Raw genomic sequence first — 27,115 nt, 5'->3', positions numbered from 1 at the left:
CTAGTATAAAGATAATATAGGAGTATAAGGTATAGAATATATACTTGAATTAAGATCTATAGCTAGAGATAAGCGAAGAGTCGAGGCGAAGAGGGATTCCGGAGGAGAAGCGAGCTAAGAAGAAAGAGCCTATTACCTTTAAACTCTCTAAGCTAGTTTCTATTACAGTAGCTTCCCGTTGGATTTTAGCCTAAATATTCTTATAGTTACGTATTACTTGCATGCATACTACTCTAGAGTTATTAATCGGCTTAAGGTAGTTAATAGAGCTTATATAACAAGCTACCTAATACTAATAAGAGAATCCATGTATCTATATCTATAATAATATATCTTTATAGAAGTTCTTTAGGTATTTCTTTACACGCTTATATAGCTATAGTTATTCCTCGAGCGTAATCTTATAACTAGATAAGTATTAAGTTATTATATCTAGATTAATTATTTAATAGAAATAGGTTTAGTAAGTAAATCTATAATAGACTCGAAGTAATAGATAGATAAGACACCTATTTCTAGATAAGGGAATTATAGTAGAATTAGGTAGATTTAGAATATAAATAAGCGAAGTAACCTTCTAGTAAGTCTCTTAGAATACCTAGTACTTCACCCGAAAATATAATGTAACTTAAGAGCCTAATACTAATAATATATAATAGTAGGGAATATATATTAAAATGTATTTATTAGGGTTAAAGAAAAGATTATAGAATCTTAAAAGTGAGTTTTAGTTTATAGAGAGGATAGGAGAAGAATAATAAGTAGATATAGTTATATAGATAGTAAAAAAAGAGCGCTTCTAGTAATTTACTTTAATATATAGGCTCTAATCTTAGAAAAACTAATAATATATTTTTACTTTATATATATAAAAGAAAGTCTAGATACAATATAGTATAAAGTAGCTAAAAGTAATTAAGAAATAGTGTTTACTATTAGTTAGTCCTAAATAAACACGCTATAATAGAATATAAGAAAATCTAGGTTATAAATACATTGCATGAATATAGAGTATAGACCTTTATATATTTAGGATTATAATAGAATCTAGATTAATCTAAGAAACAAATATAATATAGAAATAGAGTATATAGACTAAATTCTTTAGAGTTATAATAGAATCTATATGAACCTATTTGTAGTAAACTAATAGTAAATATCTTCTCTAATTGTAATAGCTTTCCTTTAATTAATTTTATAGTTTTCTGCTTATAAATAGCCCTTAATATACTCTAGCTATACTAAGTATTAGTATTTCTTACAAATTACTAAACTATATTTAGCTAAATACTCGAAAAACTCGCTTGCTACTAGTACTACTATCTTACTTTTACTATTTCTCTCTTTACTATTTTCCTAGCCTAATAACTAGTCTTTCTAATCTTCTTAATATAGGTTTGCATTCGCGTGCCCCTACTAAAACCGCTTGCAGATAGGCTAGTTCTACTCTTTATTTTATCTTATAAACTTAATTCTAACTTACCCTTTCAACTAAATATCTTAATATAGACTATAAATATTTACCCTAAGTTTATATAAAAGCTGCTTCTATTAATATAGTCTATAATATTTATTTATTTATTTATTTTTTTAGTATAAATCTATAACTCTATTCGAATTAACCTAGCCTAAATCAACCGGGCCTATATAATATATTATACGTAAGGTGTAAATATTCTAGTACTAGTATTCTTAATTGACCTGAAACTAAGTTAATTTACTACTATATTCTAGAGTAGCGCGTCTAATAGTCTTCTAAGTACCTTAAATAGAGGCTTTAATAGTAGAGGTAGCTACACTTCTATTAGTATTGCGAGCGGTAGTCTATTATACTTACTAATAATAGCTCTCCTATTCTTTATAGAGGCTATATAAGTATCTTATAGATATATATCTAGATTCCGTATAGTATAGTAGTATTTCCTATAGATAAGTATCTTGTATTTAGGCTTGTAGAGTAAAATATTATCTAGTATACTAATAGTAAGAGTACTATAACTACTATACGCGTTCTTCTTCTTATTTACTACTATTAGTATTACTACTACTACTACTATTATCGGTTATTATTTATATATACTAGTACTACGCAACTAGCGCGTTATAGTAGGCCTAACCGCACTTTTTAGTAGATCTCTATTATAAACTCTAAGTTACTTTAAGCTCTATGTTAACTCTAAATTTACCCTATAAGTAGAATTAATACTATAAAATAGCTGTATATAATATTTGTAGTAACTTTTATATAGAGAAGATAGTTATTTACAAGCGCGTCGCGTGTAGATTCTACTTAATAGGTTCTACTTAATACTAAATCTAATCCACTTGCCACTAACTGAATCTAGTACGAATTTAACTTGAATCTATAAGGCTATATAGATTAGAATTAGATGAAACTATAATCTTTTAGTTCTAGATATAGTAATATAGCGGTAAATTCTATAACTATAATATTACTTATATTAATAAAAACTTAACACTTAAGATTATTATACTATAAGTACTCTATATAAAGTATAACACCCTTAAGCTTTAAGGGTATTACGCTAGCTTATATGTAACTACTAAGACTTATTTACTAGTAGCTCTAGCTCTATTTCTATTAACTTCTAATACATCTAGTAATACTATTCTAGATACTATATATTATTTAGCTTTAGATTTAAGGTTAATAAGAGTTATATACTCTCTAGATAATATTTTAGAGTATTTATAAGAGTATATAGTATATAAATCTAAACCGAATTTCAGTTCTAGAATACAATAGGTTTGCTAATAGCGTTTAGAGACTAATCAAGATGTTTTCTTAAGAGATTAACAAGTCTTCGAGCACGTTCTGCCCTTTCCTTCCATTCTCTCTCCTCGGATCCCGGCTCTTCAATGTGAAACAGGGAGAGTGTGCCGAACAAGCCTTCGTTCATATAGAAGCTACTATCAAGGGGGGGTTCGGATTCCTCTTCAAAGGCCAAAGCCGCAGCAATCCGAATCTCCTCTTCGTGCGCGTTGAGGTAAGGATGCGCCTTGGTGATCACATCAAGGATCGTGACCGCACCGCCTTCGGGATTCGTGACCAGGATAGGGTCAGGAGCACGGTAACGCCCTGGGCAGTCGCAACAATCGGGTAGATCGTCACCCTCGCCGTCGTCGACCGGGTTACGACCTCTACAGTGAACCGGGGCGAGCTGACCCCCAATAGCCTGGTGACATTCCTCGCATTCACAGTACCAACACTGCTCATCCGCCCAGACGGCCCAGTTTTCGAGTGCGAATACGGAGATCTAGGTAGCAGAGATGGGTGGGTATGAGACTGGTGCAGTAGCGATTGGATGCCAACCATCGGCAGTCTTAAATAGTCTAGCGGTTGAAGATGCGTCCATAGGATCGTCGATGACCATGATGTCTGACAGCTCGCCGAAGATGGGCCAACGGATCCTAAAGCTGTCGAGGCTGAAGTATACGTTGTCTGAGGGGTCGGCCGAGGCTTGGTAGTCTTCGAAAGTTCGGAGCGGGGTGTTCGAAACTGGGGACATGGTCGGGTCGACTGCGCCGGACGACGCGGTTGCTTCTAGGAGATGAGCTGTCTCCATGGGGAGATCTGGCAAATGTTAAGAAGGGTGACAAGTGTTTAATTCGATATACAACGAGAAAGAGTTACGGTGACGGGTAGTCCTGGTGTTTCAAAGACGAGGGGCAATATTGTAGGGACCTGCCAAGTTTAATCTACTGCGATTGCCTGGGACCCCTGCCAGGTCACTGCTGTGATTGTAACATGGTCACCTAGGTAACCAAAGACTGTGGTGATCCGAATCGCCGTGCGACATTCCCCAACGATGCACTTGGAGGTCGAGAATACTGTGAACGCGGGAATCAAACGGCATAGCAGTTTCCTTATTGCTTTGACGACACTTCGATATCTAGAGCCTGGAGGGGTGCGGCTGAACTTCAACCCCTCACAGCCCTGTATCGTACGCATTGGCAGATCGAGCTAGCCTCGTGGCATGTAGCATGGGCTAAAACGCAGACATAGACATCGGCGTGGTTGGCTTTTCGGCACGAGCGGAGAGAGCACGACGCCGACCTTCGGACGCCCCTCGAAATGAGGCTGACACCTGCGCCAAAGATCGCGAAGCTCCGTCGTCATTAACTCGCAAGCTGAGAAAACCTCTCATCGAGATACTGCGGTCGCGAGAGTACCACGACAACTGCGCCAGCACAAGGCCTATCGCAAGGGCCTGGCGTTTCGATTGGAAGGCAACCTTCCTTCGGCCGCGTAGTGTCCAAAAAGCTTACTAAGAAGCTTAGCAGCTCCAAGTATCCTAAGAAGCACAAGGAGCTTAAGCATGCCAAGCACGCCGAGCATATGGGGCACACGGGGCACGCGAGGTATTTAGAGCCGGATCTAACGCATCAGATTTGGCTGCGTCCAGCTCAGAGCCAGATCTGATGCGTCAGATCTGGCTGCGTCCAGCTCGGATCTAGTCGGTCTGCGAAACAGAACGCCGATGGATGCTTACTCCTACAGACAAGGATTATGCAGCGAATTAGCGGCCACGAAACGAGAAGTACGGTTCACTTTACGAAGCTATATTACCGCAGGATGACAATTCAGCGTAGTCATTTGTGGACTACATTGATAGTCTGCTCCGAAATATATTTACTCTCCTCTCGCGACTTTCGTCTAACGAAGCAGAGAGGAAGAATACTTATCCGCTTGCCGGGATATAATCTATCACGTGTTCACGGACGCGAAGGAGGGGAAGATGGATGATGCGCGGGGTTTGCCACTCAAAGTCTGGTGCTCCAATAAATCCCAACACCGGTCCACATGCCTAGGTGGTATCCTTGACCTACAGTCGCACACGACTGCACTATCGCAATCCTTGCTTTACAATGAACAAAGTGCTTTATCACATCATTCCTTCGTCTGTTATCTGTGTTGTACTGATAGCTCTCCGCTGCGGCTATCGTCTTCTCTGTAAATGCAAGCTTCACGTCTCATGCCATCGGACGTGGCATCAAGACGACGCGTGGATGGCCTTCGCTATATTACCCCTTGCCGGCCGAAGCGTATGCGTAGGACTCTCGAGGCAGCTCGACAGGGCCGATGCGCCGCTAGCTGACCTGGTCCTTGCCCAGAAGTTGTTCATACCTGCGCGCGTCTGCTTTGCGCTTTTGTGCGTATATAACGAAGTGTGGACATTTAAGAAACTAACCGCTTATCCAGCGAATGGTGTTTAAAACTTTGTCTTCTCGACTTCTACTCTAGACTAACACATGTGTCCGTTTATTATACTCGAGGCTTAAGGGTGCTATGGTGGTTTATTGTCCTGTCATTCCTTGCTATTATCTTGACAATACTCCTAGAATGCAGACCGTTATCATTGTAAGAAATAATAATGTGCTCTACTATTGCTAATTAGAGCCTACTGACCTCGTTCTTCAGATTTTGGGACCTTGAAAGACCTGACTACGGTTCGTACCTAACACCAAGCTGCTATCCTGCAGGTCCCGAAAAGTCGGCTTACAAGAGGTATAGATCCATGTCGCCAGGGACTGGCCAACTTGTTAACAATGGGCATTACCAACATTGCTACGGACGTGGGCTTAATCCTGCTTCCTGTACCAGTTGTCTGGAAGACAACGACCTCTCTAACGAGGTATGAGTTATTAGCAAGACCAACCGAAATCTCACTAACTAGTGCGGGTGCAATCTAGGAAGCTCCAACTCGTGCCTTTGTTTAGTATGGGCACGTTTGTTATTGCAGTGACTATAACCCGCGTGCCGCTCACGCTTGCTGATTCTGTATCTCAGGAGCGCCGTTCACTTGTATGTTTAGCACCGCATAATGACGAGTCTGCGATGTTTGCTACTTACTAACAGCTTTATACTAGTGGGCGTCAGTGGAGATTGCTACTGCCTGCCTTGTAGCAAACGTAGCGTTCTTCTACGCACTCCTCAAGGACCTTCGCAGAGGTCACTCAAACGCTCAAAGTCAAATGGCTTCAGGGTCACGCTGCGATTCTTCTTTGTCCCGCGCATACAGTCAGCCTATACAAGACAGGTTGTGTGGCAGAAATGGATCTTACGAGGGCGAGCTGAATTTGGGCACGTGGAGTACCGACAAGCGAGATACACAGCACATTGAGTGCGCGGTTCCGCGGTAGCCTACCTGAGGTTTGGCTCATCTCTGTGTGAAGCGTATAGCTGGAACCACTCGGGATGAGGAAGGCGTCCCATGAAGCTAAGGGGAGCAGATCTCAGTGTTTCAGCTCCAGTCCGCGGCGCAGAAGCCGCCCGGGCACATCCTTCAACAGCGGAGGCAGAAGGTTCAGCGCGATTGGCAGAAGAAAAGCAGCCGGGTGCTCTCCTACAACTACGCCCGCTCTCTCAACCGCCTACATGTTAACCCCTCAACTCAAAGGGGCAGCTTTTGCTTGAGCATGATTGACTTATTTCACTGGAAGAGATAGAACGGCCCAAGAGCCGAAGACCGGATAGTGAAGAGGCTCTCTGTCAAAGCTGTTCGTCAATGCTTCAGCATAGGCTGAGCACCACTGGATTGGCTATTGCGTCTAATCGGCCTTTATTCACGGCAAGAGCTGGTTTCCAGGAGGTGCGGGTAAAGCACAAGGCAAAGATTGAGGCGGCCGGTCGGCGTACAGCGCGACAGACTCAAAATCCACAGCACCTAGCACCTCCACGCCCATCGCCTAAGCACTCAGCACCCGAGCGAGCGACCTCTGCACATCTAGCTCCACCGTCCCCAACGCCTGATTAGACAGCGCGCCGGACGCCCTCGCCAAAGCAAGCAACACACCAGTCCCCGCCACCCAGGCAAGCAGCCGGTTAGTCTCTACTAGCTCCGCAAGGAGCGCGCCTGTCCCCGGGGCCTCCTGTCTGAACCAGGCTGGCGCAGAGCTTGGGAGTCGCAACGGGCCGTTGCAGTGATGTGTTTCTGCTTCCCGGGTGGTGGCGCACAAGAGTTTGGGCGTTGTAATAGGCCGTTGTGGTGGTCTCGAGCATCCAATCCGAACCAGGCTGGCAAAGGTAGCGGGTTGTTTAGGTGGAGGAAGAGCGGTTTAGGATTCATGCCGTATCTCTGCCCTGTCGTTAGCATGAAGCCGTAGACAATACTGGAATCGACAGATGCCTACAGCTTGGTGCGTCATCCGCTACAGCCTCAGTCTTCTCCCAGATACCTCTTCCGATGCTCTTCACAGTTCCACACTTCAGCGCTCCTTCTTCCACCCATCGGCGCTCCTTTCTATGCGTGTCTTTCCTCGGTATACCGTCCTGGCTGCTCGTGCTCGTAGGTAAAGGCGCTTGCCTCCGTCTTGAATTTCAGTCTATGTCTTAGTCCATCAGATCATCGATTGTGCCTCCGGGAAGAGCGGGAACGGAAGTCTTGCGCTTACCAACATCGCGATCACGTGAGATAACTCATCCTCGCGAGTCCAAGCAAGGCTTGCGTTGCGGACAGACTGGACGACGCCTGCGCGCAGCGTAAGCTGCTAGGTCTTCCACCCGTTCGAGGTCGTACTCTCCTACGGCGCTTCCGGTCGAAAACATTCGGCCTGACGTTGAGGCATGGTGTTTTGCAGCTCCGTGGCAACGGCATGTATCGCTTCATAAGCGTGTTCCATCTAGAACGGGAGGTGGAACGATGACAATAAAGGCCTTCGTGAACCTGGTGGATTTAGTAGGTTTCGATGAATTTGGGGTCTGATAAGTTCTATCACGCCCTTGTGGTGGCGCGGTTGAATCTCCTGCAGCCGCAGGTAGTCAGCTGTAACACGTGCACGCGCGAGAACGCGACGCGTCGGGCTCGCAGATCAAGCTCTGTGAGGTTGACGCAGTACATCCACCACAGTTGAATCACACGACATTCAACATGGACAACAAGACGCCGCGCAGAAGCTTGAGCAAATCCAAGATGAACAAGGCTGCAGCGCAACGAGGCGCCGAGAGCACCAACACCGCAACAGGGTCGAAGACTACGGTCGGTAGACCAGGCTGTCCGCCTGCAGCACAGCAGGGCGTTGACGGCACAGAAGGTGGGAAGGAAGAGGGGGGCGAGCAAGTCACGGAGACGGTCGTGGGAGGAATGGAAGAGTCAATATGTGACAGCGAAGACGACTCAGGTCAGCAGAATGAGGCGGATATGGAAGACTTCATCAGCGAGGGCAGCGGCCCTGAAGCAACTCAAGAAGTCTTCGATCCCGCAGCAGTCGTAATCGAACCGGAAACGCAATCCTTACCAGACCGTAAGTATCTCGAAGCACTAAAAGAGAGCTATCTTGAGCTCAGCCAGGTGATTTGGAAGGAAGAGCAGCCTGCCAATCGGCCTGCTCTCAGAGATGTACCCCCGGATGCATGGGACGACGTCGTAATTGCCATTCTTGCAACTTTACCAATGACCTTATTACTAGAGCTCATCTCCGGTAACATTGCCCGCGAGTACTATAAGAAAAGCGGTAAAGTTTTCGACACGTTGTCATACTACAAGACACGGGAAGGCCAGCAGCCGTCAATTTATGTTCACATACTCGCCGACGACCGTGGCGAGTCACCAAGCTGCAAGGCACTCGCGGAGATGATCGAGTTTCTTCGAGCGTACGTGAAGGGTGACGACGATCAGCTCGCGTATGAGATTGATCGCGTAAGGAATAGCCACTGGACGCGTCAAAAGGCCAAAGCCGGGGCCAGGAATTATCTCTCGACTGAAGCTTCAAAAAAGAGCCGTCGAAGTGTCAGTCCCTGTCGAGTGGAGACGCTGCACCAGTTTTGCGACAACCTCGAGTCAAGAATTAACGGAATTCCCAAGCCGCAATGGGAGGCGCCCTTGCCCGGCCACCCATTATCCGAAGTCGGATACGCGCTGAACGCGACGAAGCGATTTCAGCAACACAAGGATCACACCAACTCCAACTGGTTGATGAACCTAGTGGAAGCGGTCTGCGCGGCGCGGTTCGAAGGCCGACTCATAATGCATCAGTTCGTGGTTTTTTTCATCTGGGATCGACCACAGGCAATTATCGGCGAATGTCTGTTTTCTAAGCTCTGTAAATCGTATGTCGAAGACGGGGGTTTCAACTACACCAGCGCTGGAAGCAGTAATTGGACCATCCTTCAACTTAATGACATAGAGCAATGGCATCGATTTCAAGTCCATGCCCTCAGCCGTCCCCCATTACAGGAGAACATCAAGAACTACCACGACCGTATGCGTGAGCAGTGGGAAGAACGGGAGAAGGCAAAGGCAGAACTCATAGCAACGCGCGCTCAGCTAGAACTGCTGGAAGCGCAGCTTGCGGCGTTGGAAGGGGGCTGAGTGGCTGGATCTCGTCGCTGCTGTGCAACGGCGCGTAGACTGGCTGAACAGCAGTATCTTACTTGAGGCGGCGAGCAATCGCGCATTGATCTTGCTGGGTTGAGAGCAGATACCAGATTCGTCTGAGCGCGTGTGTGATCCTGTGGCTTCGCTTTGATTTTGACACTTGTAGATCAGGTATCACGTCCGCCCAGCTCCTGCAGATAACTGCGGAGACTTGCTACATAGTTAGAAATGAAGCACATCTTCCCAGATCAAGTCAATCGACCCGCTCCCCTTTGTGACTGCGACCTATGAGTACACATCGACGCTGAGCTCAGAGCGGCGGCCTTATCCTAATTTCTACTACGACTTTCGTTCTCACTCACGATGATCTTGTACACCTTGGATTTGCTCGAGCTTCTGCATGGCGTGTTGTTGTCTATTGTGAAATGACGTGTAGGTTGAAGACTTAGACTGTGCTGAGGTGCAGTTTTGACAAGTCAAATCGACAAGACCGACGCGTCGTGGCCTCGGTTATCACGTGCATACGTGTGCGCGCGTCTCCTTTGAGAAGACTGGGCCCGACATTCATGGACTATAACCAGATGTCTGTCATCATGCCACAGCAGACGAAAATCGCGCCGACCAGCTTCGCAAGCCTGTTCCTTACGGAACACAAGCTACGTGGCGTAATACGAATAACATACGGGTATAAACGCAAAGACGATGAACCAACTATCGAGGAGGAGCGAGAGGGGCTCAATCCAATTGGAAGGAAGATTGGTGAGGCACAAGTGAAGCTAGCAGAGGCACAGAGCAAAAGGCAGTCGGACTTTAAACGGCAACTCGACGAAGCGGAGGAGACTTACAAAGCCACCTTGAAGGTGAAAGATGAGGAATTTACGCGAAATCTAGAGAAGACGGTGGAAGCGAAGCTCGCTCAGCAAACTCTGTCTCATAATACCGCTCTGGTCAAGAAATATGGCGAGTTTACGCAGATGCTTGGTGGACAGACCGAGGCTCACAAAGCCGAAATCGAGCACCTTAAGAAGCAAGTCCATGACGAGATGGAGGCCCGCGCATCAGACGTGGAGCACCTTGAGGAGAGACTCGCTGACCGGGATGAGGCCTACCGAGCCGCGCTGCAGCAGGTGAGAGATCTCGAGCGTCGACTTCGTGATCAAAAGCAGGAAAACCAACTCGCGCTCGAAGAATGCGATCGCCGACTTGGTCAAGAGTTAAAGGCGCAAAAGGAGGCTCAAGAGGAGTCTCATCAGAACGATATACGAAACCTGGCTGCAGAGTTCGGCACATTGCTCACAGGGACTCAGAGGGTTACCTCTATGCTGCAGACAGCGATCACGCCGAGGGGTGAAGCTCAGGCCGACGTCGAAAGGCTCACCGCCGAGTTAAAGACTGCCATCGCGGCAAGACAAGCAGCAGAATCAGAAGCTCAGCGACTCGGCACTACGTTACAAATGACGGAAGCCCAAGTCCGAAGCCTCAAGAGCACGCTCGAACAAGTAACGGCAGATGCCGATATGCTCAACGATGAGCTGCAGAAGGCGGTAGCGGCGAGGACAGGCTCTGCAGACGAAGTTCAGAATCTTAAGAACAAGCTGCAAATAGCCCTCACAGCAAAGAATGCAGCCATCACGGCAAAGGGGGAAGCAGAAGATAGGGCCCAGCGTGTCACCACCGATCTAAAGACGGTGACTGCGGCCAGGGACGAGGCGCTAGCTGACGTCCAAGAACACGACGCTCTTGTTCGCCGCGTGGTAGCGGTGGCGAGTAGTGATCGGGAGCTGCTCAAGGAACGCGAAGGCCAGCTCAAGTTAGCAATCTCAACCATCCGGATGGCCGTAGAGAAGTATACGAAGCGTGAAGCTGCGTGGAAAGCTGCCGTCGAGCATGTCAGCGCGGACGCTGTTAAGAGGTACTGTCGTCTCGGCGCGCTTTTCCTAATCTTCAACACTCGGCTATTGCACGTGGTCGAGGAGCCGCTGGATTGAAAGAGAGGACTTACGGGTCCGGCTCTGACGCCACTGCAGTATCGCTGCGTGGACTGTTTGTATGGATGCGACCACCGAAGCGCTATTGACTTCGGTCCGACGAGACGCTGCGTTTAACCGCGCGTACTGTTTGTGGTATTGATGGTTGAGTGTCACGTGGAAGCAAGGGGGTCCAGGCGCTACTACTGGTTCATTCGCGACAAATGCTCAGTCCCGTTCAAGCCGAACGCAGGTAAGTTCACATTGTCATGGAACACTGAACGCGCCAGTTCACTAACACGACGTTGCCAGCTGAGCACAAAACACAAGTCACTCGCTTCTCCGCGCCCGCATGCGGCCTCATTGAACTCGAATACTCTACAGCCCGTTTTTGCTAGCTCGCCGTAGAACAGCCATTCATCATTCATCCCTCGTTCTGTCCGCCAGTTTGCTATTCTTTCCGATTACCCAACAACTCGCTAGCCGTCGTTCTCCTACCAGCCTGGCAGCCTGGCAGCTTGTCATTCTTTGACCAACCGTCAGCTTCTCGCTCTCCGCCTACCTACCAACTCTCCACCCTCCCGTTCCTTGTCGGCCCGCCACCTCACCAGCTCGAAAGCTTGTCATTCTCCGGCCATTCGCCAATACGGTGTCACATTGATGATCCAATCAGATCGGGACATGCCAATACTGCTTAGAGAATCACAGTCTTGACATGCACAAGAATCTTAATCTGGAGCACACCGCCGCTCAGTCATGTGTCAGCGGCCTCCAGATTGAACAACGCCTTCTTGTCGATGAGTCTCGTTCACTCGATACATGATCACCCGTCCTCTGGCGCCATCCGTCCCTTTCTCTTACCCACGTGGATGTACCTCCAGCTTCTCCATGTCTCCACCACTCAGTAGTTTTCGTTTTGCCACGACGTCATGGTTCCTAATGCGCCTTTATTTTCCCTATGAACCTCGGGGAGGTCTCGTTTCTGTCCCAATTCATGTATAGTATCCGTCGGTACCAAGAGTAGATGTACTGGGGAGTTGCTTAGCCTTTGAAGGGAGGCCCGCGGGCCTCATTTGCGTATTTCCCGCCAAGATCCGATATGGAGATTCCTGGAAGGGGTCTGAAGGGCTGTTGGTGGCCAATGGTGAGGTTGCTGGGTGATTTTACGTGTTGTGATCTCTGTTGGGGTTGTGGAGATGAGCCTTTCGTAGTTCGGCTATGGATCGGGACATCGCGTTTGTCTGGTTTTTGTGTCTGCTCTAGCCTTGGCTTTCTGTTGCAGGGGAGGAGGTGGTTTGTGGGTCCTTTCGGGAGGGGAGACGGTTCCATCTGGGTTGCTTTGCGTTTGCCTGGACATGTCGCCGGAGCGCTTGTGAGTTATCGGGGCGAATACCTCCAAGGCGATGGCCGTCGAGACAGCCACTGCTGGCCGCTGTGCACCACACAAGATGCCACCGCCAACACCATCACCTCACACAGTTCCACGCGACCAAGCCGGAGCGGAGCAGCCCGAAGCGCGCACCGCTGCGATCGCATTTGTTCGGATTATCCACTACGCCTCGTTTGGCTTTTGCTGGCTTCGCTTTCCACGCAACGCTTCAATCACCGTATCACTTTCTGCATCCGCTCCACGGGCGTCCGAAGCGTTTCTCGACACATCCCTGGTCCTGGTACTACGTCCCGCACTAGCGTTGGAGCTTCCTTATCCATTCCTGGTACATTTCGTGGACCACAACCGCCTGTTCTACCAACCGGCAATAGCCATATGTCGATAGCATTCATGTTTTGGCACAATTGCGAAATCCGGGCCTCCCCTCTACTGCGAGGGACCGACAGCCATCCAGCCCTCGATCATCGAGATCTACTCTTTCACAACAACGGGAAGGCACCACTAAGACATCATGCACATCAGCCTCGCCAAGTACCCCAGCACTGTACCGGGCTTCGCTCATCGTCCAGCAGTATGATTCCAGTGGGCGGACATATCAGCTCATCGACCGTCCTCAAAGAGGTCCCCCAGGCCAGCGTTTGGTGGGAGTGGAAATGGCTGCAACGTTGTCGTTATCGACAGGCTGAGCACGACGAAGCTTCGCATCCTCACCGCCGCTTCGGCTCGGTCCAAGAACCATACTCGGCAGCCACGTATAGTCGTTAGCTGTTGTTGCCTCAAATACCATGCTTGGCAGTCTCAACCAACTCCTTTCATCCGCTTACATCCGCTGCACCAGGACCAGTTGGACCGGAAATTAGCGCTCGAGCATAGTAAGGTAAGGCAGGCTATCATTCAAGAAGCACATAATACTGATCGGCTTTTCTAGCGGACGACCCTAATGCCCGCACGAGAGAGACGTTTACCTCGAATCTTCCTCGGCTCCGTTGCCGTCGATGATCTCTCTCAGCCTTGCACATCGTCAGACCAGTAGCCACTGCATCTATTACCGCCAACACCTGCCGATTAGCCTACCCATGCTCTCACGTGCGAACACCTATACGCAACTTTTCGGGCACGCAACCAATTGCCAGAGGAAGGAGGCAGGCAGGCAGTACGACGAGCCTGCAATCCGCGGACAAGCCGAACCGAACTGCGATCAGCGGCACGAAGCCTTCGGCATAATCTGGCGATTGAAGACCACCGTAGATAGCAGCTCGGTGTTCATGTAAGCCGTAGCGGTTTATTCGTAGTCATGCTTGTACAATAGCAATAGGTTGAATACTACTGTTTCAGCTACAACCATGCCACAGATACTACAAACAGAGAAACAAGGGAGCTCCAAGCGCATCGACTTTCGAAGACCCTCGGCATGCACCCATGACCAGGAACGTAACTGCCTAACGTCTACCTGGTGGCTACTAGCATCTGTATGAACGCTCGTTAGCGTTACCCAACTGGCCTCCGCGTTGCTGACTTACTGATGAATTAGTACTGGCGTTGTGTGGTTTACGATGCGCCGGATGAGTGCAACTGCTGCTGGTTCGCAGTGGTGCTCTTGGGTCCATTCGCGTTAGAGATGCGTTAAGAGCGGCGCGCCTTCCCCTGCTCCGTCTCCTCGTCTGCCGTAGGCTGCCATTGAGCGGCGAGTTAGCGGTTGTGTCAGCTCTGAGACCGGAATCGCGAAGCTTGGCGTACCGGAGCGCGCTTCAGGCTGCTCATATTCCGCTTGGTCGACATTGCGAGGGCTGGTGGGTGCGAGGCGAATAGCTAGTTACCGTTGCTCCTCATGTAGAAAGACCCACCATTGACCGCATAAGGAAGAGATTTAGGGATTATGAGAGGGGTGGTATTAGGTTGGATGAGGGCTGAAGGAGTTGGCGGCTCCGCGGGTGCGGCTCTGCGGATGCGGCTCTGCGGACGTTGATCACGTGCGGCGCTCCCTGTCTCCGTCATCCATCCACTATCGAATACGTTACCTGGACATCCACGGCTATGCTCCTCCGTCTGCTACACCTTCCGCCATCAACCAGAAAATAGCTTCGACCCAGGGTGGGACACCGTCTGGTGGGGCTGAATCGATGGCAGGTTGCGGCTGCTACCTACTTCCTCTGATGTTCACCCACTAGAGCTGAGCTGGCAGCAGGCCCCAGTATGCCGCCTATTCCCTCTATCAGCTCGCTCTCAAGCTTCCTGACTTGACTTACGAGGAGCGCAGAACCAACTCCGCGTCGCGCTGGACATTTCATCAGTCATGGCAGACAACACGGACACCTAAGGCGACGTTCAGAAAACCGTTACGAACCCTCCGCATCTCATTAGATCACCTGACCAGTCTCGACAGACAACGCGAAAGCGCCGGCGGAACATCAGAAGACCGTAGTTGATGCTCTCCCGGGGAAGATCGAGAAAGATATGGAGCGAAAGGAGAAGAGGACGGAAGGTGAGAAGAAGACGAAAGACGAGAAGCCAGAGGAGAAGAGAACAGAGGACGGCAGCAACCCAGCTAGTGGCGAAGTGACCCTACCGACCAAGAAAAAGAAGGCGTCCCGTGGAAGGGCCCTTGGCCACAGAGGCCGCATCGAAGAACGGATGTCTCGCCTGCAGGCGACCACATCACTGGCGGGACTGTAGAAGCAGGGAAAACCAGCCCATCACAATGGCAAAAAATGGTCTTGGGAGGTATCTTTACACGCGCTACGTGAACGCGAACGCACCACACAGCCCCTAGTAAGACCTTGAGCGGCCTCCTCCAGCATATGAACATTACTGACTCTTCACGACAGGTGAGCGTGGTGTATCGAACAAATGGGGTAGCGGAAGCCCTCTCCAGTGAACGCTGGCATATCGCTTGTGGCGGAGCCTTGTCAAACTCCTGGGTGTCAAATGAGGCAGCGTAGATAGTCGTATCGCAGCGCTCAATTTAGTGGTAGTATGCCCCGAAGGTGATTTGTATGCGTTCTTTGGTTGGTATTCTCAAGTATGGTTCTATACCTGTGCTGGCTTCCTGATGTCTTTGCTGAGGTAACGCGAGGTAGGCCGCGCCAGTAGAATTCCCTCTGGGAGACTGGCGCTCTCTAATCTCAACGCTGAGTTGCAGCAGAGTATAACTCCACGGTGTCAATACTCGTGCGCTTTCTCGATGCGATGCAACGGTATAATGCCCTCAGGTGTTGGCTATGCGCGCACGTGACGACAAGTTCGGCGACATATGACTATGGTGTAGTGACAGTCTTTTCATTTGAATCGTAATCTCAGCTGAATATGACTCTGGTATATTGGCGCTCTTTCTATACGACGAAAAGTTGTGGCCGTGTAGTACGAGATGCATGTGGTGTCGCGGCAGCCGATCTCTCGCAAGACGGAACCTCATCCAACCGCAGCATACAGCGTTAAGCCTCATCATCACCCCAAAGCAATCTTTAAACATATCATCATCATCGTAAAAGTAAAGCATGGTCCATCCAGACCTTCTAGAGCACGTCGCCAACCACCTTCCACCGCCCGGTGTACGTAACGGCGAGCGCGACAGCAAACGTGATGAAGAGCTTGTCGAAGAAATACAAGGGCTGCACCAGTGGCACTCGACGATCCAGCAGCTGGATCAATCGATGGACAAGACGGCAGAGCCAGTGCAAGAGCATCACCGCACCGTCGACCAGCTCGAACGAGCCATGGCGACGCTTGTGGCGTGCACTCTTGCAGGGTGGGCTCAATACCCGTCATTCCAGCTATCTGTATAGAAGCACACACATTGACAACCGGCAGGCGTGTCGAACCTAGTTTCGCCGCCACGGCTGAATGTGAACCTCGGTCTGCAGCCACCGACGACGTCGCGGCTGGGCGCCTGGCCGAGGAAATGTTCGTAACCTTCAGGTACTCTGTCTCGGCGTCCAACTCCCCGCCTTTCTTCGATGATCAAAGTCCCGATAACGGGAGAGAACAAGAATATCGTGGTAATACTGGTGAAAAGGAAAACGTAGATACGTTTGCTTTGAGCAATGCCTTGTCTAGCTACCGGCGAGCTTCCGTAGACTCCAATTCTGCGTCCGGGGGACAAGGGATTGATCAAGAGCAACGTTCCGGTTCTGCTGCATTCGGCGAAGTCCCGTCGGAACAGAATTCACGCTGTAGCACGCCTGTCGGTTTTGTAGCAGAATAGTCCTCCGCTCGGTCCAACCTTGCAGGAACCCGATCCCAGGTCCCGCCTGGTGATCAGCCCTCGAGGCAGGCCTCTGTTGGAAGCAGTTCCGCAGGCATTTTGACACAACAGGTAACGCCATCCAAGCGGCCTCTCCCGCAGCACTCTTCGCATGGCCAAGCACCGCAAAAGAGGATACGTTCTACCAACGCTGGTGCAGCGACGTTAGATGCCCAGACTCTTTTCCCGAATGTCAACATAGAAGGGAGTCTCAAGGAGGCCACGGTAGAACTACTGGTCACTGGCGAAAGAGATGCGGGAGAGCGCCAAACGATGGCGGAACTTCAAGAGGAAAACCCAGAGACTGCCGAGCTCCTCCGAGCTCAGATGGAACACATCATCAAGACAAACGCACCAAGACGGAGGAGCTGGATGTTTACGGGTAGGAAGAGATGTGGCAATGTCCACATATGTTTAAAGAATGGCGAATCCTTGTGGAAAGAAGGAGGGGATGTCGCCTGCAATCGGTGCCGAGACGCGTGCAAACCTTGTTTCGTGCTGACGGGCCTCGCCGTGGATCGACCCACCATAGTAATACTCCCGCTTGCGGAAAGGTTCCGGCTGGGGAAGCCGTGGACTAGCCTTGGATACTGGAGGCAAACGCCAAGGTAGCGCCCTGGGCCTCCGCACCGCTGTTGCACAGTAAGTCAATCTCCAGCAGCTAGATGACATGATGATGTCAGCGCAGCATGAGTTGGTGTTGATAATCGTCCAGAGCCTCATTCAGGAGACCTCGTTTCGTGGACTACGGACCGATGCCTTAGTGGATCAAACAGGGCTTCAGGACAACTCTTCTTAATGTCGACCGCGGTGGAGCTCACAGAACTGAAGCTTGCGGTTCCGATCGTCCTCCCTCGGTTTACCTCATCAAGCCCATCTCTCTGGTCCAACCAAGCCGAGCTGTTGTTGGCGCCTGATCCGCGTTCTCAACGATATGATCAATTCGCTCTACATATTCCGCCATTCAGTGCACGTGTGGACACTGAGATGCGTGTCCTCGGTCGATCTATCCGTCACGCAGCTTTTGACGGCATCACTGGTCTCCCCTGGCGAATGTTCCTTTGGCTCAGGCGAGTGGAAAACCGCTTGAAACTCAAAGCCGTAACTGAGGGCAACGAGGCTCCCGTGCTGCCGCTTGCACCGACGCCCACCATCCTCTATCAGTGAGTCAAACGTTTTTGTAATGACTGTCAGGTTTGGAGGCTGACTATGTAACCAGGAGCGGTGTTCCGTGATGGACGCAGTAGACCCCGACTCATGGTGGTGGTGAGCGGACATAGTACTGCCTGATATGGCTCAACATCAAAAACAAACATTCACGCTGCTCACATCCTGGGACACGGGATCACGATCGGCAGCGTGCCTCCTCTTGATGACAGTCATCAATGGTCTTCCGCGCTACTGCCAGTCGTAGACAGGCGATGATATCGGCGGGCGTTGTCCGCATTTGCAATCACCGGCATCACTAGTGCATTCCACTCTCATGACTCAAGCTTACTATGCAAGCTGTGGATTCAATCCGTCTCAGTGAGTGATCTGTTGCTCTTGCTATCCTGTCCTGCTGACGGTTGGACGTGTATGCGGTTTTCAGAAGGCATCATCGAGCTACTTCAGGCCCTGGAAACCTTTCCATTTAGCCATGCGGGGCCCGCGGCTTTCACTTCACGGCAGGTTCTCGGCTTACGCAAAACTCATGCGTCTTCCGTCTTCACCACAGCACAATCGCAACCTCAAATCCCTCAGTCTCAAGTTCCGCACGCCGGTTATTTCCTCTCGCCACCAACCACCAACAAGTCCGTTTGCACTTCGGTGGTTCTGCAGCTCCAACGCTCTCCGCTTCGATCACATCCGCATAACCATGGCCGCGGTTTCGAGGATCGTGACGACCATCAGGAACGCTGGCGTCTGAGCAAACTTCACTCTGCAACGAATCATCCTACTTCCGCATCGCCTGCGACCAGGCACCTTCTGACCCTATTGATGGATCTCTACAATTCAATGACATCGATCCCGATTTATTCGACTTATTCGCGCAGTTCCTGTCCGGAAAGAGCCACAAACCCCCACTCAACAGCCACGCCCCTCGGGTCATGAAGGCATCTCCCTCACTAGCTCAGGTCCCCGCGGCAACCCAGCACGCACCCGTCCTGACCGTGGATCTCGCCGACGATCGTTGACACAATCACTATCGTCGGCAACAGGCTCAAAGCCAGTATGGGACTTGCACGACACAGATGCCACGACCATGCGCTGAGTAGGTGAGTACTCCAAGAGACACCCTTATGGAACTCGGTCAGGTGAACGCAGCTGATTTAAAATAGCAGGGTTATGCGCTGGATTGCTGGATGTTACTAGCTCGCGCATCATGACCACGAGCACTTCACCGCTGGAGTTCGGTAGGCGCGGCTTCAAGATTAGGAGTAGCGACCAGGAGCTGCGAGGGGTCGCCTTCGGCCATCTCGACACCGAATGACGAAGACATGAGTATTAGTCCGCGGGAAGGTCATTGGTTAACGCTGTGGCCGTTCGACAGGTGAGATAGCAAAAGGACAAGTTGTAAGGCTTTCGGTCGAAGTGTCCAGTAACTAAGTTTCTCAGATTCACCAGGCGGCGCGAACTCAACGACGTATGAAGAGCTTCCGCGAGCGAGAACAAGGAATGTGACGGCGAAGAGGTGTGAGAAAGACGGCTTGTGAGCAGCGTCCGAGGGCGACAAGAAGGGATGCGATGGCGAAGAGGTGTGAGAAAGGCAGCTGGCATATCTTTTGGAGTATGGGAAGAGTCTTGATCTGTGGCAGTTGGTCAAGTATGTGGAACAGCATCAAGCTCCGCGGAGCCCCGTTGACAACTGTCTCCGGCTACGCAATCCTCCATTTAACGACCATCGTGTCGGCCCTACTCGGACTCTGCAGACCTCGCGTACAACGACAGTCCATGGCCTTGCACACTCGGGAGACACGGAGCGGCGAGCGGACGAAACAATGATCCAGACCATGATCATTGCAAGAAGCTCGGCAACTGAAAGGCTCCATGCGCCTCCTACACTGCCCTAGGTGGATGTCCGCAGAGGACGCACTGTCGCTTCTTTCATGACCCCGCCTACAGTCTAGATGGAAAGACTACTGCCACCGAGGGCATGCTGATTGGCCCTCACCTTTATCCGCGCGGCAATCGTAAGAGTTTCGGCCATAGGAATGCTCCGTGCGCCTAGTAAACCTCTCTCACTATCGGTGCTCCATCTATCGGCGCCCCGTCGGCTGGTGGTCGGTCTGGAATCTCTCGGCGTGGCAGCAATCTGGCTGGCGGTGCTGATCAACTTGGTTCTCGCCACCGCGTCTTCCGCGAACATAGCTGCTGAGCCTCCGAGGAAGATGCCGAAGACAGGGCGGCTAGAAAGACCATAATCCCAGGAAGCCCGATTGGCTCTGACCTGTATCCGGGTGGCGATCGTGTTCAGGTGAAGAGAGGGGGCGCCAAGATCTTCGGCGCATCGTGACTGCTTTGTCTTGCGGATCTCCGAAAAAGACGGGTATGAAGAAACTCGGTGCAGGAATTGTCGGCTATCATGGCTCGGTGAAGAAATCCTGTGGTGGAGCCGCGGACGATGTGGGCTTCTTGTTTTTGAAAAGCAACGGGTTGGACAACTCCGATAGATTAACCATGCACCCTTCTGAGTCGAGCCAGTGGCGTAACTGGGAACATAGCACATGATTTCGCAGTGAACACAACCTTACGCTCATCGCCATAAGCACTTAAGGGTACCGGTTCCCGTCTGAAGGATTCCAACGCTATCCAAAACTCGCCAGAAGTAGGTTCTATGCGGTGCTCCATCTTCCATCGTTCCACCAACTAGGGACCACATCAGAATTAGTGCTGATATTCGTAGTCGGATCAAGTTCTGAGTTATTCGCAAGTTGCTGAACACATGTACAAGCGTGGCAGCGTGCGAAGGTACTGCATGCATCCATTCGAATTCCACACAAAATAAGGTAGGGATCGCTTCGATGGGCTGCATATAAGGTTACATGGGCACGTATTGTAGCGCATGCGGGACCCTCTAGCTACAGGTACATGGGCCCCTTGAGGATTTGTCCTGGATTTACCACGTTTGTATGGGAATGGAATACCCATTCGCGAAATCATAGATCCAGGTGCTATTAGCAGAATATCGATACAGATGCAGTCTCAATCGAGTCAACACGGTTTATTAAAGGCGCAAAGCTAAGCAACCCTCCTTCGCTGTGCCCACGCTCTCAAAAGGCATCTAGGATTTCTTTGGCCACACGCTCTCCCGAACGAATAGCTCCATCAAGGTATCCAGTCCAGTACGGCGCCGATTCAGTGCCCGCAAAATGAATCCTTTCGAATGGCCGCGTAAGTGCTGGAGCGTATTGCGTGAGAACTCCCGGCGGGCCGAAAGCCACAGGCCCACCCCGCGAAAACTCCTCATTGTCCCACCGCTGGATGACCCATCCGATCGGGTTCGAGGCGTTCGTCCCGAAATAATTGACGAAGTCGTTGGTGACTCTGAGTTGGATCTCCTGCTCGGACTTGTCGTCCAGCTTGCGCATCTGGTCCGCTTCGATGAAACCCATAAGCGCCCCGTAGGAGCCGTCCTCGGGCGAGATGTCAAAGGCCGACCGTACCACCCCGCTGTCGCTGACGGCCTGCCCGGTGAGGCCGTCTGCGCGCCAAAATGGCTGGTTGTAGATCGCGATGGCCTTGCCGATGGAGCCCATTGGGAGACGTTGGGTGAGCTGATCCCGCTGGGCTGGAAGCTGCGGCCTGTAGACTATACGAGCGGCAAGCGGAGGCGACATAGCGATGACGACGTGCCTGGCCTTGATTGTAATTCCATCTGCAGTCACCTGGTAGCTATCTCCACGCCGCTCGACACGCCGCACGGGCGCGTTGAGGGCGATTCGCTTCTTGCCCAGCCGCTCTGCCAACTTCACAGCGAGCTGCTGCATGCCGCCCTTAATCCTACGCTCTTGTGCGCCGCCGGCGGTGCTGGTAAGCCGCTCAAGCGTACCGGGAGTGGTCGAGTTGCCTGCCGACGCGATGTACGCAACCACGTACAAGAGGGACAGTTCCCGCGGCTCTGCCGAGAAGATCGAAGTCGTTGCAACGTCGAACAAAAAGCGCGCCTCCTCCAGCGGTGTCGCCCCGTCGAGCCAGGAATCAAATGTCGTGCTGTCCAATTCTACGGCCTGAGGGTGGTTCCATGGGGCATTCACGTCGATTTCCTGCGCCATAGCGTTGAGTCGCGCTTGTGCCTCTGCTAGTTGCATAAGGCTGGATTCCGATATGGGCGGGATATTCCCGGCTGGTCCTTCAGTGGGGTAGGTAACCCGCTCACCGTCTTGCCAAAGTACGTTTTCGCCCGAGTTGTACGTCGGGAACGTCTCGAGCTGCAGCTCGGCAGCCAACGCGAGTACGCGATCCTGCGATGGCCCGATGAAAGCGGCGCCGGTTTCCACCACGCCGCCATTAGGCAGTTTGACGTCGAGGATACGCCCGCCTACTCTGTCCCTTGCTTCGAGAACGAGGATGGTCTTGCCGACAGCGCTGAGTTCCTTTGCAGCACTAAGTCCACTTAACCCCGCCCCAACGATGGCCACATCCACCTGGTCGGTCCTGCCGTGGGACGAAGCAACGCGGGTAAGGACAGCGACAGCTATAGGAATAGAAAGACGCATATTGCAGAAAGCGCAGATTGAATGAGGACTTGGAGGTTTGTAAGGCCGAATATCAGAGAACAGTAGGGCTTGGGTTACCTCGGACGCTTGAGGATCGAGACAGAAATGAGGCCGCCATCGTGCAATTTACACCTGGAAATTTACGGATGGCTGGTCTCCGCAGTCATTGGCTGCAATGGACTCAGCTCGCTGACGTTGGCCGCCTGACAGGCATAGGGTACGCCTCTACTGCAAGGGGAAAGTGCTGTGCCATTTCAGCCCCCACCGGATGAGTTCACGCTCTATCCGTCGAGCTGCGGGTGCCTATATGTACGCGTAGGCATAAGGGTGCGCGAGAGCGAACAAAGATGCTAAAGTGCACCGGAGAACAAGCAGTTCAGTGAAGCTATCAGAATAAGCGGGTTGTGCACGTACCCGGATAGTCGCTTAGGTGCACGATCGCAAAGGAAAGTCCGGAGTCGTCAAACGATCACGTGATGTTCACGTGACCCTGCGCCAGGAGCACCACGACAAAGTTACAACTCAGACACTCTGCGTTTGATAATGCTAACCGCTCCCCAATGACAAGCCGCACGAAGAGGATAAGGAAAAACTTGTTGGTTCAGTTACAAAGTTGCTTCAACCCCTAAGCTGCGGACCGAACTTCCACAGCAAAAACGGCCTCAGTAGCCCAAGCGCGCGATAGCATACATCCCGATCCGTACTCCAGGACGCTATACAATGTACGGCGCAAACAGCAGAAACCCAAATCCAGCCAGCAATCTCAACGCCGTCGAGGCGCCAACGACCGATACCGCGAACCTAGAATACGGGTTGATGATGTAGGTCTGGAGGTACTGAAAGCCAATGATTTTCCCCGCTGTGAAGACCATAACTTGATACATTCCAGTTCGTTACTGCTTTACCAACACAACAAAGCCATTTGCAGGTAAAACAACATTAAGACGATTGTCGGTCACCTGAATCGCCTGTCCGTAGTTTCCGATGTTCTGACCGCCATAGAACGCGGAGTCGCTGTTGAAGACCTCTTTCCAGCTCGCGTTGGGAATGGCCGTGGCGTCTTTCCACACCGTGTATCCGTTGCTGAACGCTGAGTTGTTCAAGCTGCCCACAACAATCACCTCTTCGTTGCCGCTCCATCGCTTGAACGCAATTACTCGATTGCTATTAGACTGGTGCAGGATGTCGATGTTGCGGGATCGAATAGAGGCTAGCTCCTTTCGTAGACTGATTAGCTCCTGGTAGAAACGAAACATGAATCCACCTATCCCATCTCGCAGTCCAGTAATGTCTTCCCGGTGGTGGACAAAGTTGTCGAACGTGTAAGGCTTCTGAGCGCCCACCTCCTCGCCCATGAAGAACATAGGGGTAGCTGCAGAGAGAAGCGACAGACCGTAGCACAGACGGCACCGGGCTTCGGCCACGGTGCGTGTTGGACCATATACAGGCGCATGACCAACGGCGACCACTATGGTGCGAGCAGTGCCTCCAGCGTTACCAGCTTCGTCGTGTGATTCGGGAAAAACCACCCGATGATATTGCGTGTTGTAGAGAGTTCCAGAGAACTTATCGAACTCGAGCGCGTCGTTTCCACCGAATCCTGCATTCAAAAGCTGCCGAGGCCAACCTGCCGAATGGTGCGAATCGCCAATAAGGCTGTGATAGAAACCAACCTCCCACTTCACCTGGAATCCGAGTCCACCCTGTTCTGGTAGTTTCGTGACTGCATCCCACCCTGTGTGATCTTCCGCGATCAGCATCACTGACGGCTTAATCATATGCAGCGTTCGACTCCATTGACGCAGAAACTTCTGCCCGTATACATTGGCAGCGCCGACCTGGCGCCCATCAGCGTGGAGCTTGTTGTCCCGGTGAATGGCATCCGTTAGGTCAACGCGGAGTCCATCGACGTGCATTTCCTCGACCAGGAAAGCGGCACTACTGATGAACTGCTGGCGAATGTTTTCGTCCCAGAACCGCGGAGTGAACCCGCTTGAACCATTATCGAGGTAGCCTCCAGACGAATCTGAGTACTGAGACCTTGGTCCTTCATACCAATAGTAGATGTTCTCCTCTGCAAGCGTGGAATCGTAAGCCCATTCAGCACGGTCTGCGTAGTAATCGTAGTGGTTGTAACACACGTCCTGAATGACGGCAATTCCATTCTGATGACACTCGCGCACGAAATGGCGATACTTGTCACGACCACCAGCGCTTGACTCCACGCAGAGGTGATGGGTGTTTCCATAACCCCAGCCCGCTTTCCCGCCAAACTCAGCCATGGGCATCAGTTCGACCGCATTTACACCGAGTCTGCGCAGGTGATGCAGAAACTGAATAGCGTCGCTCAAGTCGCCGCTCGTTGTCTTTCCGAAGCCGAGCGAACCGACATGTAACTCGTAGATGACAAGATCGTCCAGGTTTGTCGGAACTGTACGGCCATTCGGAAACTCAGTTGCCCAGAACTCCTCAGCGGGGATAAGAATAGGCGCTGCCGATGCAAATCCTTCCCTTACCATGTCGGGGTCAATGACAACGCTGCAGCTGAGAAGACATCCAAATTCTCGACATCTCGATTCCAGTGCGGTGGTTTTTGATCACCTTTCCCGATTTGGCTGCGCGAGAAAATATCGGTTCGGTAAACTGTCTGTCCCTGTTTGTTGAGAATCTGATACATGTAAGGGAGGCCCTGGAAAGTGTTGTAAGCCTGTTCTGGGCTGCCCTCCCAAACTCCATCTTGCGATCGGGTCAGGACCACCACCGGAGGGCTGCTGTTGATCTCTACGCCCAGGTCATCGATGTAGCCAAGGTTCGGATTACCAAAGACAACAGATACCGCTTGCGCGTTTGGTGCCCAGACGGCAAAGTGTAGCAAGTGCTCTCCATCCCCCGTTGGAATGCGTTTGTTGGCTCCGAGCCGACGGCAATGTGTCAAGTAGTAGCGTTCCGCCTGTTGATTGGGAGCTCCTGTCTGAATCTGAAACTTAAGAGACCGCTCCGCGGAGTTGACATCCTCAACCTCTCTTGGGATCCCCCAAAAGTTCGAGAGCTCATTACCATCTAGAACTACACCCCATCGGAATGTTTTATCCTTGTCTGCCAGATCCAAGGAAACGGAAGCAGTGAACATGGGGCAACCATCAGTGCCATCGATTGTCCTCATAGGGCTCTCGGTCCATTGCTCGGAATATCGGCCATTGCTATCCCAGCTGCCTCTCAAACGCGGGTTCTGAAATATGGATCGCTTCAGACCCGTGACATACTCAAACGTGATGGTTACAGACTATGATATGTGAGACAGCTTTCCCATCTCGCATAGGGCCAGAGAACAAGTATTGATATCTTACTACCATTCTTTGTGTCTTGACTGGGGCTAATAGTTGGCAATGTTGGAAGTTCGAGCGAGGGGGAATCTGACTTCAGCCCAAGTAAAGCATCTGCCGAAGGACTATGAATAGTGATTCTTGCTATCACTATGTAGTATCTGCTTCCTCGGTCTCAATCGGTTATCGTATTTGTCGGAGCTGAACATTCCTGCCGGACTCCGCAAGGGCTGACATCCAAAGACTGTATTAATAGAGGATTTGGACCTTCGTCTGACATGCTGCCTGAATATCTCGCGGTAAGAACATTTGTCATAGATAGTAAGTGAGAGCGGGGACGTGAGAGAGTGACTAATCGGAAGGAATAGCGGGCTGCGCTGACGAGGCTGAAAAGATACTTATGGTAAGACTTCCAAAACGGGAGTCTAGGCAATCCTCAAATAGCAGGGCTTGACAGGTAAACAGGGGTTGCAGCATCGCACGTTCGCGGTAACATCTATAAGCCTGGATCAGCCGCGCCTCAAGATACTGCAGCCGTGTCAGCTGTCCCTCTTCGATATCGTCGATGGAGCTTCAGCTCATGCTTGGCAAGACTCTAACTGCACTCACAACAATGATTCAGGTGCGAACGTATCTGTCATGGTTCCGAACCGCGGTGAGGCGGTTTGGACGGCAAAAGCCAACCGTTCAGCATCTATGTAGCTGGCCAGATCGAAATCCTCTCTCATAACTAACCAACCATACTCGCGACATTTGAGTGCTTTGCTTACGCAAACGTGGTACCTTATCTGATCTTTAAAGTCTCCCGGGACAGCTGATCTAATTTTGCAAAAAGTCGCATTCCTGTACCGACAAGACGTACGGCTGAGATGGCGAGCCCTACACTCTCCAGCTCCGCCGCGAAACTGAGGGCTTGTACTTTATAAAAGTTCGTTGCTCTTGTGACTGGTTATCTTTTCCGATGCCTGATGCTCCAGAATTTTTGGCTGCATCTTCTATCTCTCTGATTTGGGAAGGCGAGAGTGAAGGCTCGCCTGCAGTGAGTAAAAGTGGTGCATGCGGTGCGTCGATTTGTCGTATCTTGTCCATGTTGGGTGATAAGAGTCCGCCAGATCCAAAGACCGAAACACATTGTTCGCTTCCTCCATCCAGTCCAGC

The 27,115-nt window shown here is 50.9% G+C and overlaps 6 protein-coding genes across 6 annotated transcripts; 3 read left to right on the top strand and 3 right to left on the bottom strand.

The window, feature by feature from the left end:
- Window positions 1-3,278: 3,278 nt before the first annotated feature.
- W97_06197 (uncharacterized protein) lies at window positions 3,279-3,587 on the bottom strand (the record flags this gene model as incomplete). Its single annotated transcript, XM_007784207.1, has 1 exon — window positions 3,279-3,587. One exon carries the CDS (start codon window positions 3,585-3,587, stop codon window positions 3,279-3,281), a length of 309 nt encoding a protein of 102 aa, XP_007782397.1.
- A 4,305-nt stretch (window positions 3,588-7,892) lies between these two features.
- W97_06196 (uncharacterized protein) lies at window positions 7,893-9,332 on the top strand (the record flags this gene model as incomplete). Its single annotated transcript, XM_007784206.1, has 1 exon — window positions 7,893-9,332. One exon carries the CDS (start codon window positions 7,893-7,895, stop codon window positions 9,330-9,332), a length of 1,440 nt encoding a protein of 479 aa, XP_007782396.1.
- A 599-nt stretch (window positions 9,333-9,931) lies between these two features.
- On the top strand, window positions 9,932-11,326 carry W97_06195 (uncharacterized protein; the record flags this gene model as incomplete). Its single annotated transcript, XM_007784205.1, has 1 exon — window positions 9,932-11,326. The coding sequence occupies one exon, from the start codon at window positions 9,932-9,934 to the stop codon at window positions 11,324-11,326; it is 1,395 nt and encodes a 464-aa protein (XP_007782395.1).
- Window positions 11,327-13,771: 2,445 nt separating this feature from the next.
- Window positions 13,772-15,368, top strand: W97_06194 (uncharacterized protein; the record flags this gene model as incomplete). The annotated part of the gene is made up of 3 exons (XM_007784204.1): window positions 13,772-13,962; window positions 14,864-14,886; window positions 15,079-15,368. The coding sequence occupies 3 exons, from the start codon at window positions 13,772-13,774 to the stop codon at window positions 15,366-15,368; spliced, it is 504 nt and encodes a 167-aa protein (XP_007782394.1).
- A 5,820-nt stretch (window positions 15,369-21,188) lies between these two features.
- On the bottom strand, window positions 21,189-22,634 carry W97_06193 (uncharacterized protein; the record flags this gene model as incomplete). Its single annotated transcript, XM_007784203.1, has 1 exon — window positions 21,189-22,634. The coding sequence occupies one exon, from the start codon at window positions 22,632-22,634 to the stop codon at window positions 21,189-21,191; it is 1,446 nt and encodes a 481-aa protein (XP_007782393.1).
- Window positions 22,635-23,527: 893 nt separating this feature from the next.
- Window positions 23,528-25,153, bottom strand: W97_06192 (uncharacterized protein; the record flags this gene model as incomplete). Its single annotated transcript, XM_007784202.1, has 1 exon — window positions 23,528-25,153. The coding sequence occupies one exon, from the start codon at window positions 25,151-25,153 to the stop codon at window positions 23,528-23,530; it is 1,626 nt and encodes a 541-aa protein (XP_007782392.1).
- Between the last annotated feature and the right edge of the window lie 1,962 nt (window positions 25,154-27,115).

Source organism: Coniosporium apollinis (genome assembly GCF_000281105.1).
Source record: "Coniosporium apollinis CBS 100218 chromosome Unknown supercont1.31, whole genome shotgun sequence".
NCBI classification, from domain to species: Eukaryota; Fungi; Ascomycota; class Dothideomycetes; genus Coniosporium; species Coniosporium apollinis.
This window is presented reverse-complemented; position numbering and strand designations above follow the sequence as displayed.